Below are 15,362 nucleotides of genomic sequence, written 5' to 3'. Positions count from 1 at the left end.
CAATTTCTCGTTTATTCAAATCAGCAACAATATTTCCACTACTTCAGTCATCTGTGATCTTTGTTTAGGAAGAACTTTCACTCCTTTTGCAACATCAACTCCTTTAATCGCCTCTTTATTTTTGAGTATGGTCCTAATCGTTGATTTCGCCTTACTGAAATGCATAGCAAGATCCAAGACACGAACATCATTTTCATGTTTGGATATGATTTCTCTTTTCACCTCTGTTGTGGTTCTAGCAATTCTTTTTTTTGCTTTGCTGCTATCCCTATCCTTTTTTGGTCCCATGGTGACTTATTTAATAATTTATTTTTAGGGAATCTATAAAACACAAAGAAAATCAAGAAAAAACACTGGAAATTTGTGTAGGAGTAACTGGTGCTCTCCCGTCATATTTCAGCCCATGGAGCACATGGTGTTCAGTTTGCTTGTTTGGGAACCGAGATTCTTTTCGGAAATCGGTGTGTTTTTTTTGTTCAGAGACTATGTCAAGGAACTGATTTGTTTGAGAGAAGAGTCGTTTGAACATCTGAGTTTCCATGGTACTTTTGCAAGGCACTCTGTTTGTTTTATTTGTACTTTACATGCACTTATTTTTGTTTTCTTTCCCTCCTTTGAATTATTCTACTAGGGAGATTTTTAATATAGGTTTCCTTTTGTCCAAAATATCTTTGACTTTCCAACTGCTTTGGATAAGGAACCCTGTGACAGTCCAATAATCAAGCTGAAAGAGGCTTGGAATTACCTGCTTTCAGCAAAACTATTATAAGGCAATATAGCCAATACTATCAAACTGTCAAAAATTAGTATATTCTTGTGGGATTGAGTGAATTATTTCTCTCTATGTAGTTAAGTCATTTTAGATTTCAGACTGTTCTCATTTAGATGCTGCCTGAAACATGCCTACAGTATTGAAATGAATATATTTTCTTTGTTCTATTTTAGATATAGAAACCAGTTGTTTAGAAGAAAAAAACAAACGCGATCACTTTACCCAGTTGGTTGGAGCATGTTTGGTAAGCAATTTGTATATTTGTTTTATCTGTCCTCTCCGTCTGCCATTGGAAGGCATTGTACCGAGTGAAGAAAAGAATTTATTAAAAGTGCAAATAATGAATAACACAGATTACCTACCTTTTTATATATGCTGTTTTCAAAGGATGTTTCTAAGAATGCCCTAAAATATCTGAAGCACAACGGCTTTTGATAAATATTTAAACATAGACAATTCATAGAAATTTTTGGATACATGAAATACAGCTTAATGTGCCATACGGCCTTTAGTGAACTCACTTTGCATGCTGTCAGTGTTGCGTAGTTCTTCATTTTCAGTGTTCTAACACTGCACTTTATGGCAATGTTTATTTTGTCTTCACTGGGAGGCAATGTAGCTTTAATTGTTGTTGTGGATATGAAAAAATAACACTGTTTAGGAATTGCTTTATGGAGCTCTGATTGGAATAGGATTATCATTTAAGTGTGTTAAGAACATGATTTATACACAAAGTGGTATGAACTGGTTTGTCAGATACATTCACTCTGCCACTTGTTATATTATAGTTTCATTAATATCAGCTGTCAACATTCTCTGCTGTTAGCTGTGCTTTTGTTGGGATGTAGGTGAGCCCTGATGTATTAATACTAATGTTCTGAAGCACAGCTGGAAGTACAGATTGAGTCAGAATTATGTTAACACTAATGGTACTGCTATGTATATACTTGTATGCAATTTTTGCAGACAATTTATGTGCCACTTATGGTACAAATGTTGAACATGATGGCGAACAGGTTTAGACATTCCTGTAAATCATCTCACACATATGAAGTATCTTTTTTGTGAATAAATTGTTTCTGCCATTCAAATGTTAACATAATTTTGACTCACCCTGTATATGAGCAGCATGGAGTAGTAGACATTGTTTGTGCAGTTGAGCACTGAAAAGTTGTGCCTTGCAATTATATAGTAAATGTGATAAAATATAATTTAAAAATCGCTTGTAATAAAATTAAAGAAAGCAAATTTCCACAGTTGAAAATTCCACACTTTTTGTTGACATGGTTCACTCAATGATCATAAACAATGCCATAACACAGTGTTACAAATTCTGTGGCAGCACACTTTGCAGTGAGAGGTTAAAAATAAAGGGAACATTGGAGCTCGAGTGCAGAATAAAATTGTCCCAGAGTTAAAAATAATTGTAGACCCTGTCTTGATGCGTTAAACTGTTTCATGTGAAGTAGGGATGTGATGTTTATTTTATCACAGGTTAAAACATATTCTTGTAGGCAGTTAAAAGTTTGTTTCCATTATTTAGAGACCAGATACTTTTTGAAAAATGTTGTATTGACGTCAGTGTCTTCTTTCAATTGTTTGACTAAGTTGTTTGTTTTAGCCTCTTTAGTTTATATCACTCGGTAAAAAATTTTACATAAAGTCTTGCATGTTTTGTTCTGCTTTTCTGTCTACATTTTCAATAAAACTGAAGTATTTGCAGCCATTTTTGTCAGTTAAGTCTCCTGGTTTGGGATCCAACAGCACTGAAGTGTTTTTTTTTTTTTTTATATAAACACGAGTGGGTGTATATGGGTCAGAAACTCCAGCCATGTTGAATGATATCACGAGACTCAATTGTCAAAAGCCAGACCGAATCAAATGCATTCATAATGTGTGCTATAGATAGATAGATACTTTATTAATCCCAAGGGGAAATTCATAATAGATACTATGAAGAATGAGTGTTGAATTAATTTTAAAATTGATACTTATCCATCTTTCAATTCTTTTAATAACTACCCCCTATTGAAAGTAGTTGTGTAACCCAGTAATATACACTGTATTGCTGCAGGTTGCTCCACAGACCTTGGTATTTGATCATAACATCATCTTCCCTCTGTTTTTACCATGATATTTAAAAACTGGATCCCTAGTCTGAGCTTTTTTTCCACTTTCCTCCAATAAACGCACATTCTTTTTTAAAGTGAATGAGGGTGAATGTCAGTAAATGGACTCATTAAAATAGGTCCTTCATTGCTGACCCAAATTCCTTCAGTATTTTCCATATCAAAGGCAAACATGTACAAGAGTTGCTGTTAGCTATCACTTTGCCTTTAAATTTATTGACCTAAGCATTAGGCAGAAACCCACTCTGGGTGAGTTGCCAGACATTTGCAGACTTTTCTCTCTCGCACGCATGTGTGCGCACACACACACACACACACACACACATGCACTTAGAGCCTTCTTTTTCTATCTATCTCTCACACACACATTAACTTGCCCAACCTTCCAGGAATTGTTAACATACAATAAAGTAGCATAGAGAAAACCCTTTATACAGGTGAGATGGATATACTAATTCCACATATATTCAGTTTTGTATGCTGGTATGTAATTCAAACCTGGAAAACTGGATCCATGAGACAGCAGCTGCCATGACCAATGCTGCCATTTCTCTGTATTGATTTTTTTCTATTTCTTGGTTGTGAGTGTTTTTAAATTTCACTGAGACATGCAATGATTTTTGTATAGATATTTTAATCAATAAAAATTTGTTTTGTTGCTTGTTATCGTGCATGCAATTTAAAACATTTACTTAGGAAGTTCCTTATATTATGCCTGTAAGTTTCGTCTCTGCAGAGGTTTCCAGAGTTGTAAATGACTTTTACTTTTTTTCTTCAAAAGTGCTTGGTATCAGACACAGTTCTTAAAGAACGTTTGGATCCAGAGACGTTAGAATCCCTTGGACTCATCAAACAAGCTCAGCAGTTTAACCAAAAAATTGTGAAAATCAAGACAAAGCTATTGTAAGTAATTTGAGAATTACACCTTTTACTGATCACTGTATCAACAGGTAGAGTAACAAGCAGACAGAAATGGTTTTCTGTTTTGTTGCTAACCTCACTGAGTTTACTTGTCGAGTTTACTTGTTTAATTGTCATGTAAAGTTACTAGGACCACTTGCAGGAGTAGGTCTGAATTGAAATTCCTTTTGTATAATAATTAAAATTAAATCACTGAGCGTAGTGTGTCTTAAATAGCTGCAGTCCTGAGAAATGTTTGTGATTGTTAATGACTGATTATTTTATCAATTGTTTTTTTCCCCCATTAGCTGTCTTGATTAATAAACCTGGTGAGCACCGTTTGAGGGGAAGGAGACCTTTTGATCAAGCGTTTGCAGAATCATGTAGAATGTTGTATATGTGCCCAAATAATAAAACGCAAACAAACAAGTAAATAAATGCTAGTAGAACAAAATGGCATTATGTAATTTACCTAAGTATACAATTATCCTAGTGTATGGAAATTTAAAATATTTTAGTCACTTTTTTTGATTGATCACGATTAGTTGAATTTAATTTACTCAAATAAAGCTGTTATTAAAGGGTTTCAGGTACAAATGCATTAATCAAGGTAAAGAAAGTATAAGTTAATGTAAATCAAAATATGTTCAATTGTTTAGTAGTGTTTTAACAAGACAAATTCCAACTATAACTCTCTATAACCAATTGGGGGCACAAACTCCGTTCTTGGGCAGCCTCAGCAGCCCACAGGCATTTATTCAATAATAATCCTGAAAAGCAAGATGTTAATGCTAAAGTAGCATTGCACCTAATTAGGTAACTTAACACGCTTGTTTATATATGCAAGAAAGAATTCCACTGTACTCTGTCCATGTGACAATATTGACCCTGGGATTTTGTTTCAGTAATTTTGCATTCACAACCATTAAGTCTATACTGTTTTCTTCATAATTTTAGTTCATATGTGAGTCTGAGTCCATCTTTCTCTTAACCACACACACATAAACTGTTATTTGGAAGTTTGACATTGTCACAGCTGCCCCTGTTTGTATTCCTAATAAAAGCCAAGACGTTAAGGTCCACTAATCCCCTTTCAGTTTAGTGTAGTGTTTTCAGACTTCGCCCTGATGACACCATGTGGCTTTAGGTTTTTGCTGCAACCAAGTACTGTTTTAAATTTTACTCTACGTCTATTTAAGCAAACTGTTACTTTTCATACTTACTGTGTTTTGAAGTCCATGTGGAAATTACAAAATTGAGTTTGGTAATTTGTTATTAGACTGTAGCAAACATTTATGCATCTTACATGGGAATATATATTTTTTTTAACTTGTATTTTTAAGATTTTCCTTGTTACAATCATTTTCATTTTGCTTTTCCAGGTGTTCTGTTTATTGAATTCATTAGTTACTAATTATACAGTGGGATGCAAAAGTTTGGGCAACCTTGTTAATAGTCATTATTTTCCTGTATAAATCGTTGGTTGTTACAATAAATAATGTCAGTTACATATATCATATAGGAGACACACACAGTGATATTTGAGAAGTGAAATGAAGTTTATTGGATTTACAGAAAGTGTGCAATAATTGTTCAAACAAAATCAGGCAGGTGCATAAATTTGGGCACCACAAAAAAGAAATGAAATCAATATTTAGTAGATCCGCCTTTTGCAGAAATTACAGCCTCTAAACGCTTTCCTATAGGTTCCAATGAGAGTCTGGATTGTGGTTGAAGGTATTTTGGACCATTCCTCTTTACAAAACATCTCTAGTTCATTCAGGTTTGATGGCTTCCGAGCATGGACAGCTCTCTTTAACTCACACCACAGATTTTCAATTATATTCAGGTCTGGGGACTGAGATGGCCATTCCAGAACGTTGTACTTGTTCCTCTGCATGAATGCCTTAGTGGATTTTGAGCAGTGTTTCGGGTCGTTGTCTTGTTGAAAGATCCAGCCCGGCGCAGCTTCAGCTTTTTCACTGATTCCTGGACATTGGTCTCCAGAATCTGCTGATACTGAGTGGAATCCATGCGTCCCTCAACTTTAACAAGATTCCCAGTCCCTGCACTGGCCACACAGCCCCACAGCATGATGGAAACACCACCATATTTTACTGTAGGTAGCAGGTGTTTTTCTTGGAATGCTGTGTTCTTTTTCCTCCATGCATAACGCCCTTGTTATGCCCAAATAACTCAATTTTAGTTTCATCAGTCCACAGCACCTTATTCCAAAATGAAGCTGGCTTGTCCAAATGTGCTTGAGCATACCTCAAGCGGCTCTGTTTGTGCTGTGGGCAGAAAAGGCTTCGTCTGCATCACTCTCGCATACAGCATCTCCTTGTGTAAAGTGCACCGAATGGTTCAACGATGCACAGTGACTCCATCTGCTGCAAGATGATGTTGTAGGTCTTTGGTGCTGGTCTGTGGGTTGACTCTGACTGTTCTCACCATTCGTCGCTTCTGTCTATCCAAAATCTTTCTTGGTCTGCCACTTCGAGCCTTAACTTGAACTGAGCCTGTGGTCTTCCATTTCCTCAATATGTTCCTAACTGTGGAAGCAGACAGCTTAAATCTCTGGGACAGCTTTCTGTATCCTTCCCCTAAACCATGATGGTGAACAATCTTTGTCTTCAGGTCATTTGAGAGTTGTTTTGTGACCCCCATGTTGCTACTCTTCAGAGAAAATTAAAGGAGGAGGGAAACTTACAATTGACCCCCTTAAATACTCTTTCTCATTATAGAATTCACCTCTGTATGTAGGTCAGGGGTCACTGAGCTTACCAAGCCAATTTGAGTTCCAATAATTAGTTCTAAAGGTTTTGGAATCAATAAAATGACAACGGTGCCCAAATTTATGCACCTGCCTGATTTTGTTTGAACAATTATTGCACACTTTCTGTAAATCCCATAAACTTCATTTCACTTCTCAAATATCACTGTGTGTGTCTCCTATATGATATATTTAACATATATTTATACTATTGTAACAACCAACGATTTATACAGGAAAATAATGACTATTAACAAGGTTGCCCAAACTTTTGCATCCCACTGTAAATAGATGATTTGTGTGGGTGTATATATTTATAATATCTATATATTAATCTTTATATCTTTACATTTATTATGTATATAGTTATATTTATCTGTTGTCTGCAAACACACCAGAATGGCTAAAAAGGAAGAAAATTTTAAAAAGGGAAAAGAAAAAACTTCAGTTGTGGCAGTCACAGTGACGCATTATTCGTATTGCTGTTGATATAAAGGAGCCCCAGTAGTGTTTCTTGAAACACTTTTGCTGTATATTCATTGGCTGACCGTCCTCAGTGTTAGTGTTTCAGAGAGAGGATGTGCAGCATTGTTCATAATGGCCCTCAGTTTTGTTTTGTCTCCTTTTTACTATTACTTCCAGGAGTTCAAGAGAGCATCCTATAATTGAGCCTGCTTTTTGATTAGCTTGTTAATTCAGTGTTCCTCTCTTGAAATGGTGTTACCAACCTAGCACACCACAGTGTAGAAAATTGCAGTGGCCGTCACAGATTTGTATATATGAAGAATGTCACTTCACCCATTAAAGGAATGTAGTGTCCTAAGGAAAAAGAGCCTGCCCTGTCCTTTCTTATATAGTTCCTCTGCATTGAGTCCACCCTGTCATTGATGTGAACCTCCTCAACATCCACTCCCTAGGTAATGACCAGACATAGAAGCTGTTTGGTGCTGTGAAAGTCAATAACCACTTCCTTGGTTTTGCTTATGTTAGGTTGCAGGTAAATCTCTTTGCACCGCGAAACAAAGTTGTTCACCTCAGTCCTTTACTCTGTCTCATTGCCCTTATCAGTACACCCCATAAATGGGGAATCTGAGAATTCTTCAAGTGACATGAGCTGATGTTAGATTTGTAGTTGAAGGTGCACAGAGTGAAGAGTAAAGGAGACGGGACTGTTCCTTCTTTCTCCAGTGTTGCTCATGTCTGTATCAGAGACACAGTCCTTGAGTCTCAGACCACAAGTAGTTAAAAAAAATAAAACAATAGAAGATGCATAAAAATCTAGCAAATGAAATTATTATGGGAAAACTGAAAATGAGATGACAAATTTTGGAATCTTTCTGTGAAATGTACAGTTTGGCCAGTGATGCATTTTGGTGTGTGTTTTATTTATTTCTATATAATATAGCATGTATTCTGAGAGATAAGTGAATTGTATTTTAAATCAGTTATAAACAGCAGAAGTTTAACTTGCTGAGAGAAGAGAATGAAGGATATGCCAAATTAATAACAGAGCTTGGACAGGACCTTTCTGGGAACATCACCAGTGAATTAATCTTGGAGAGCATCAAATCATTAATAGGTAAGAATTCTGTGGTTGCTACTATGTTGCTTATTGTATTTGTGAAAACATATTAATCTTTTATTCTGTCTACGTGTGTCATGTATAGTAACTTCCTGTGTATCCATTCTTAGGCCATTCTTTTACAAAGTGTAAACTTCACATTTTTTTGTAAAATTTGATCAGTTTTTGACCACTTATTTGAAGCCATAGTTTTTGGTGTTTTTTTTTTTGTTTAATTTGGTGTGTCATAGAGGTATACAATAGTGATTGCTTGTCACCGTGAGCTCTGGTAAAGTTGTTTTTTTCATAGTGGGATTTATGATTTATAACCATGCTGTGTTGACCATGGATCTTGTGTACAGTAAAGATAATGAACAATGTTTATTTTATGGTAAATGAAGAGTATTTAAAGCCATACACTGATAAAATCCTTTTTAATTGAGTATTTTTGTCCCCAGGATGCTTTAATTTGGATCCAAATCGGGTACTGGATATTATTTTGGAGGTATATGAATGTAGATCAGATCAAGATGAATTCTTCATACCTCTCATAAAATCTTACATGTGTGAACCACAAACACTGTGTCATATTTTAGGATTTAAGTTCAAATTTTACCAGGTAAGCATTTCTTTTATGTGATTGTGCCACAGTGGTACTTTGATCATGTAATAGAAACATGCATTACTTTAAGCATTGTGTGGGAAACGTTTTTCTCGCCTGCTGATTTAAATATTAAACTGTTTTTAATGAGCATAGTTGCGCTTTGTGAGTAAGAATTGAATTTAGATTAATTTGCTGGAGTCATATGTTAAAGTATATTTCTTGTCCAGGCTTTATACTCATTATATAAGCAAATTGTGTTTTAAGTATGATGATTTTTTTCAATGGTTTCCCAGTTGATTTGCCTATGTAATATTAATTAACGTTGTACATAGAGTCCTCATGGATGTATCATTTGTAGTTTTTCTGAAGACCCATTATACAAAAAGAGTACGAATCCCTCTTTATTGCAGGAACTATTTACTGTGATGAACTGGGCAAACGTTTTTCTAATCGTTTAATGAAACTGTCAAAGAATACCTTTACAGTAGTAGTGTATCTGGTTCCATGTGAATTACATTTACAGTATAAACAATATTTATGGAATAATCTATGTGAAATATTTTGAGATTGAGTTGTTTGCTTTATTTTAGGAGCCTAACGGGGAAACTCCCTTATCACTTTATCATGTGGCTGCAGCGCTGCTGCAACAGCACTTAATTGACCTGGAAGATCTCTATGTACATGTAAGCATTATATAAAATTCATTATTTTATTGTAAATAGAGTTTTGCTTAAATGTCAATTTTTTTCTTATTAAGTGTATTAGGGCCTTACTGGAAAGGTACTCTGGTCTTTCTTAATTACATTGGTTGCTAATTTGAAGATAGGGCATTCTTATAATAGTGCAACATCAAGTGTGATTAGTATTTCTGGGCCCTATTGGGACCCATAGACATAAATATAAAAACATTTTTTCTCAATTTATTATTAAAATATTTTACGTAAGAGATTTGTTTATAGGCATTAGGGTTTTAGACATGTTTTGACTAAAGCGGTGTTTTTAGGGTATTAACTGGCAATTAATTCAGTACCTGAGCAAGTTTGTCCACGTGTATCCCCACAAAGTCTAGTTCATTTGACTAGTGTGATCTCTTCGTGCCGGGGCAACCATTCCGTGCCCTGACCCACTTAGAAGAGGTGGGCCCGAGCACGGTTTGATAGCATTCAGGAACAGTACAATCGCTGTATGTGCCTGAGCACTTGAAACAGACATGATGTTGATGCAACAAGTCAGTGCAATTCTCATTTCATTCTGTATTTTTTGAGTTAAAAAACAGGTTTTTATTCTCACCTTACCAATAAACATGAATTGTATTTGGCAAAAAAATCTACAAATTCCTCCCTTACCATCATTTGTAATCATACAATTCTCCTCGTACATGCAAAATGCTGCATTACACAATCAATAAATATGTGAGAGGGTTGAGTTTTATGCTGCCGTACAAGACTCCAAAACAACCACAAAAGTAAAATCATTTTGATGTGAATGCTGTCACTTGGTGTTCGGGTCTTGTTTGCACTTTACACAAAGTTGCACGGTTATGAACAAAGAGTGCCTGGGTGCAGAAAATTAAGCACACTGTGAGTGCAGGCCAGCGGAGGGGGTGGAATCGCGCTTAGGCATGGTATGGAACAAACTAGCCTAGTATGAGTACACCCTTAGCCTCTTCATGTCTTTCTGTTATGGTATTAAACTACTCTATGTTTTCTAGCTTCTTCCTGCTGATTCAAGTATATTGGAAGAACACAAACGGGAGATCATGGAGGCAAAACAGATTGCACGAAAACTTACAATGGTTGTGGTTCCTTCAGAAAAGACAGAGGAGAAGGAAAAAGAAAAGGAAGAAGAAAAGAATGAGAAGGCATGCATTATTGCACATGGTTTTTGGTTATTTTCATTGTCTATTAATTTTAATTTGATGTATAGTTAATACTTGACATTCTTCTAATGATTTTTATTAGTCTTATATTTTAAAAAATAATTATTATTTTAAATCTTAAAAACTACTTGTTAGTTACAAATTTTTCTTTGATGTTTGATATGTTATGGTTAATTGTTAATAAATTGGATTATGCCCTGAGGTCATAAGTGAAAGATTCAACAAGTCTCAAAGCTGTACTTTGAAAGTTTTATGCTATGCAGCAACCCAAAATACTTCTGAGCACAGACTCAAACATTTGATTACATACAGCAATGTATCAGCTTAATTATCCTTATCAAAACCGAAGCTAAATGCTACTTTATTTCATGAATGTTGTTGCTCTGTCATCTCACAAATATTTAGAAAGTTTAATTTATCTCGGGTGTAATTTGGTGTTTATCTTTGCTAAATTATTTGTATTGAAAGCATTTGTTCTGTTGGATGCTGTTAATGTCAAATATTTCTTTTTACAGCCACCAGACAACCAAAAGCTTGGACTCCTAGAAGCATTACTTAGGATTGGTGACTGGCAACATGCACAGACCATTATGGACCAGATGCCTCCATTTTATGCTACATCACATAAATCTATAGCACTTGCATTGTGCCAGCTTATTCATATAATCATTGAACCTTTGTACCGAAGGTAGTAAATCATATACATGGGAAACCCCGTATTTTAATCTTTGTGTTTTAATCATTTTTGTATGCAATTTCATTCAACTAGATTTATTATAATTTCTAATGTTAATTGTATCTCTTTGACCATTTTCACTATTTTAACTATAGTGATTTATATAAATACAACCCCAATTCTGAAAAGTTGGGGCGCTGTGTAAAATGTAAATGTAAACAATGCAGTGGTTTGCAAATCTCATAAATCCATATTCTATTCACAATAGAACACAGAAAACATTAAATGTTTAAACTGAGAAAATGTACCATTTTAAGAAAAAAAATCGGGTCATTTTGAATTTGGTGGCACAGCAGCACGTTTCAAAAATGTTGAACAGGGCCAATTTTACCATTGTGTCACATCCCCTCTAATAACAGTGTGGAAATTCAGATTACCAGTTACTGGACTTTGGGAGAGGAATGTTGTCCCATTCTTGTCTGATATAGGATTCTAGCTGCACAAGCCTCGCCGTCTTTGTTGTATTTTTCATATAATGATGCACAAATTGTTTTCAGTTGGTGAAAAATCTGAACTGCAGACAGTCCTGTTCAGCACTCAAACTCTTCTACTACAAAGCCATGCTGTTGGAATAAATGCAATGTGTGGTTTACCATTGTCGTGCTGAAATATGCAAGGCCTTCTCTGAAAAAGATGGCATCTGGATGGGAGCATATGTTGCTGTATCTACCTTTCCGCATTAATGGTGCCTTTTCAGATGTGCAAGCTGCCAATTCCATAGGCTGTTATCAGAGATGCAGGCTTTTGAACTGACCACTGATAACGAGCCAGATGGTCCCTCTCTGTAGTCCAGAGGACACAGCATCCATGTTTTCCAAAAAGAATTTCAACTTACGATTTATCCAAACACAGAACAATTTTCCACTTTACTTTAGTCCATTTTAAATGATCTTTGGCCCAGAGAAGATGGTGGCATTTCTGGGTCATGTTCAAATCTAGCTGCTTCTTTGCATGATAGAGCTTTAACCTCCATTTATAGATGACATGGAGAACTGTGTTCAACAATGATTTCTGGAAGTGTTCTGAGCCCATGCAGTGTATTCCATGTCAAAATCATGCATGTTTTTAATACCTGAGGGCCCGAAGATCACTGGCATGCAATATTGATTTTCGGTCTTGTCCGCTGCACGCAGAGATTTCTCCAGATTATCCAGATCTTTGGATGATATTATGTACTCTAGATGATGACAAATTCAAAGTCTTCGCCATTTATGTTGAGGAACATTATTGTGAAATTGTTCCACGATTAGTAGATGCAGTTTTTTTTGCAGATTGGTGAAACTCTGTCCATCTTTACTTCTAAAGGAGTCTCTGTCTCTTTAAACTCTGTCCATCTTTACTTCTAAAGGAGTCTCTGTCTCTTTAATATGCTCTTTTTATACCCAATCATGTTACTGACCTGTTGCTAATTAATCTAGCATTTTGTTGCCCCGTCCCAACTTTCTTCAGATGTGTTGATGCCATCAAATTCATAACGAGCTAATATTTTTCATGAAATGGTAAAATGTCTCAGTTTCAACATTTAATATATGTTTTATGTTCTATTGTGAATAAAATATGGGTGTATGATATTTGCAAATCATTGCATTCTGTTTTTATTTACATTTCACAGTGTCCCTACTTTTTTAGAATTGAGGTCAAAGCCCATTATTGTAATCTTTGTCTTTTAATAGCAATATAGAAAATTCACTCTTCTGGTTTTATTGCTATTGTTGTATAATGTTAAATACAGCTCTTTGACCGTTTCCACTATTTTAACTATATTGATTTATATAAAAACAAAAAAAATGTGTAACCTTTCAAAGCAAAATATTATCTAGAACCATTGTATTAGTAATTAATTAAAAATACTTTTTTTTTTTTTTTTGTAGAGCTGGAGTGCCTAAGGGTGCAAAAGGAGCCACCATTTGCCCTCTTAAAAATAAGAAAGCTCCAAAACCAGTTGAGACATTTGAAGAGTTGAGGAAAGAGGTTTTCATCATGTTGTGTTACCTTGGTCCTCATCTTTCTCATGATCCTATTTTATTTGCAAAGATTGTTCGTTTAGGAAAAGGCTTCATGAAGGAGGTATGGCTTTATCTAATTTCTAGGACTCGCATTATGATCTTCATGCCTTATATACAGTGACCAGTTATAATACACAGTAGTTTGTCATTTCAGTTTTCAGAAATATTCTTGTTTAATACAATTTTTGATATTTTTTTAAGATAGAAAAGTTTAAGTTCAAACCACTTCCAAAATGGTAAAAAAAACTATAGTTCAATTATACTAGTCATGTAGTATGCTTCTGTTTAAAGTTAATCATTTCACTAATTACAACCTGCTTGCTGAAGATCTATCTTCTTCAAAAAAGATTAATGAGATGCAAAGAGAAGGTGCTCATTATTGCCATCTTAACTTCTTTGAGGACTAGACAGCTGAATGTAGAGATGCTTTTCTAAGTGTATTAAAATTAATTTTCACATTGGAGAAAAGTCTTATTCTGTATGCCATTGTGTCCTTAACAATAATGTGCTATCGTATTATGACGACTGGTATATTCGTAAAGTTCTTATGTGAATGTAAAATCTTGATTTTTGTGGTTAGCTTTAGCAATTTAACTTATTGTGCAATAGGAAACATTTAGAAAATGTGTTAAATTAGGGATATATTATTTATGATGTTCTAGTGAAAGCTTAGTTTTAAGCTGTAAAGTCTTCCTTAGCCAACTGCTCCTGTTATTACTTATCAAACTAAACACATGTCTGATTATGCTGCTTGCAGCTGAGGGGATTGCCAAATAAGACAGTAGAAGGTGTCTATCTGAGGTCAAGATGCCAATTGTCAAGGTGTATACATTTCCAAAAGAATCGTTAAGAGCGTCATTCAATAATAGTAGTTGCATTGTTTTTTTTTTCCCCTGACTTGAGCTTTCATCAGCCATTAAATAAATTTGCGACGAGTTTGGAAAATATTAATATTATTAGTCGTAGAGGTGTGTGGTTTCTTTTTTTGGTTTTTGTTTTTGTTTTTTTCTTTCATTTTTGGATCTGTTTATGAATTTTCATTTTTATTGTAATTTATTATTTGCTTGTAGTTCATTTGTTTACCACTGGCAGAATTTGAACTTTACTAAAATGAAATACATTTTTTTTTCTTTGTGGGGTTTTAGAGATGCATTTTTTTTCCCCCGAACAAATTTATTTTTGATACAACTTACTGTATACTGGGTAATTGACTCTTGGGGTCAGATTTATAATACTTGTGTATGCACAAAAAAAGAGTAAAACAGCACATTCACAGCTTTCCTTGCAAAAGACAGCATTTCTAAAAGGAAGCCTAACTGGAGAATGTACGTGTATTTATGGCAACTCTGACCCACCTGTATGCAGTAGTTTGGAGAAACTGGGGAATGTTGACACCCTTGATCCAGTTGGGAAATGCAGCCAAATCAACTAAATGACGACTTGTCTGTATAATTTGTGTAGATTTTATTTGCCTTTTTAGAGTGCCAATGCTGGGTTTTTGTACAAAAGAACTTTGTTTTTCTCGTTAGTTTATATAGGCTACTTTTTGACACATTTCAGGGAACTGGCCAACAGGCCAGCAATATCTCTGCCTAGCTCAAGTACATCAAGCCTGCTGTGCTGGAATCCATTAATCGACCAGCGAGGCACTACGTTCAGTTTTCATATGGTGTAGGTATGTTTACATACATTAGAACAATCTAGACTAGAACAGGCAATTCAGCCCAACAAAGCTCACCATATCTATCCATTTAATCTTGTAAAATAACTAGGGGGCGAAGCCCCCTGCTTGCATTGCTCGCCATCCCCCGTGTTTGGTTTTCCAGATACACAACTTTCTAGCACCCTCTCCAACCCCTCCTCTCATGGGTCTCGCTTCTTCCTTACCGCATCACTCAGCACCCAGCTATCAACCCCTCCTCCCACGGGTCTCGCCTCCCCCTTACCGCATCAATCAGCACCCAGCTATCAGTCTTCCGTGCTGTACTCTGCCCTCCCTCTA

The 15,362-nt window shown here is 35.4% G+C and overlaps 1 protein-coding gene across 1 annotated transcript in view; it reads left to right on the top strand.

Moving 5' to 3' along the window:
- thoc2 (THO complex 2) overlaps positions 1-15,362 on the top strand; it is a 133,891-nt gene that overhangs the window by 13,029 nt on the left and 105,500 nt on the right. The window contains exons 5-12 of the mRNA XM_039766308.1: positions 946-1,016; positions 3,683-3,804; positions 8,020-8,153; positions 8,594-8,754; positions 9,330-9,422; positions 10,451-10,600; positions 11,134-11,306; positions 13,226-13,421. Of these exons, the coding sequence (XP_039622242.1) occupies positions 946-1,016; positions 3,683-3,804; positions 8,020-8,153; positions 8,594-8,754; positions 9,330-9,422; positions 10,451-10,600; positions 11,134-11,306; positions 13,226-13,421 (1,100 nt within the window). The remainder of the gene's footprint in view (positions 1-945; positions 1,017-3,682; positions 3,805-8,019; positions 8,154-8,593; positions 8,755-9,329; positions 9,423-10,450; positions 10,601-11,133; positions 11,307-13,225; positions 13,422-15,362) is intronic.

The sequence above is a fragment of the Polypterus senegalus genome, chromosome 10 (assembly GCF_016835505.1).
Source record: "Polypterus senegalus isolate Bchr_013 chromosome 10, ASM1683550v1, whole genome shotgun sequence".
Taxonomy (NCBI): Eukaryota; Metazoa; Chordata; class Cladistia; order Polypteriformes; family Polypteridae; genus Polypterus; species Polypterus senegalus.
The sequence above is the reverse complement of the archived record's forward strand: the minus strand, read 5'-3'. Positions and strand labels throughout refer to the sequence as shown.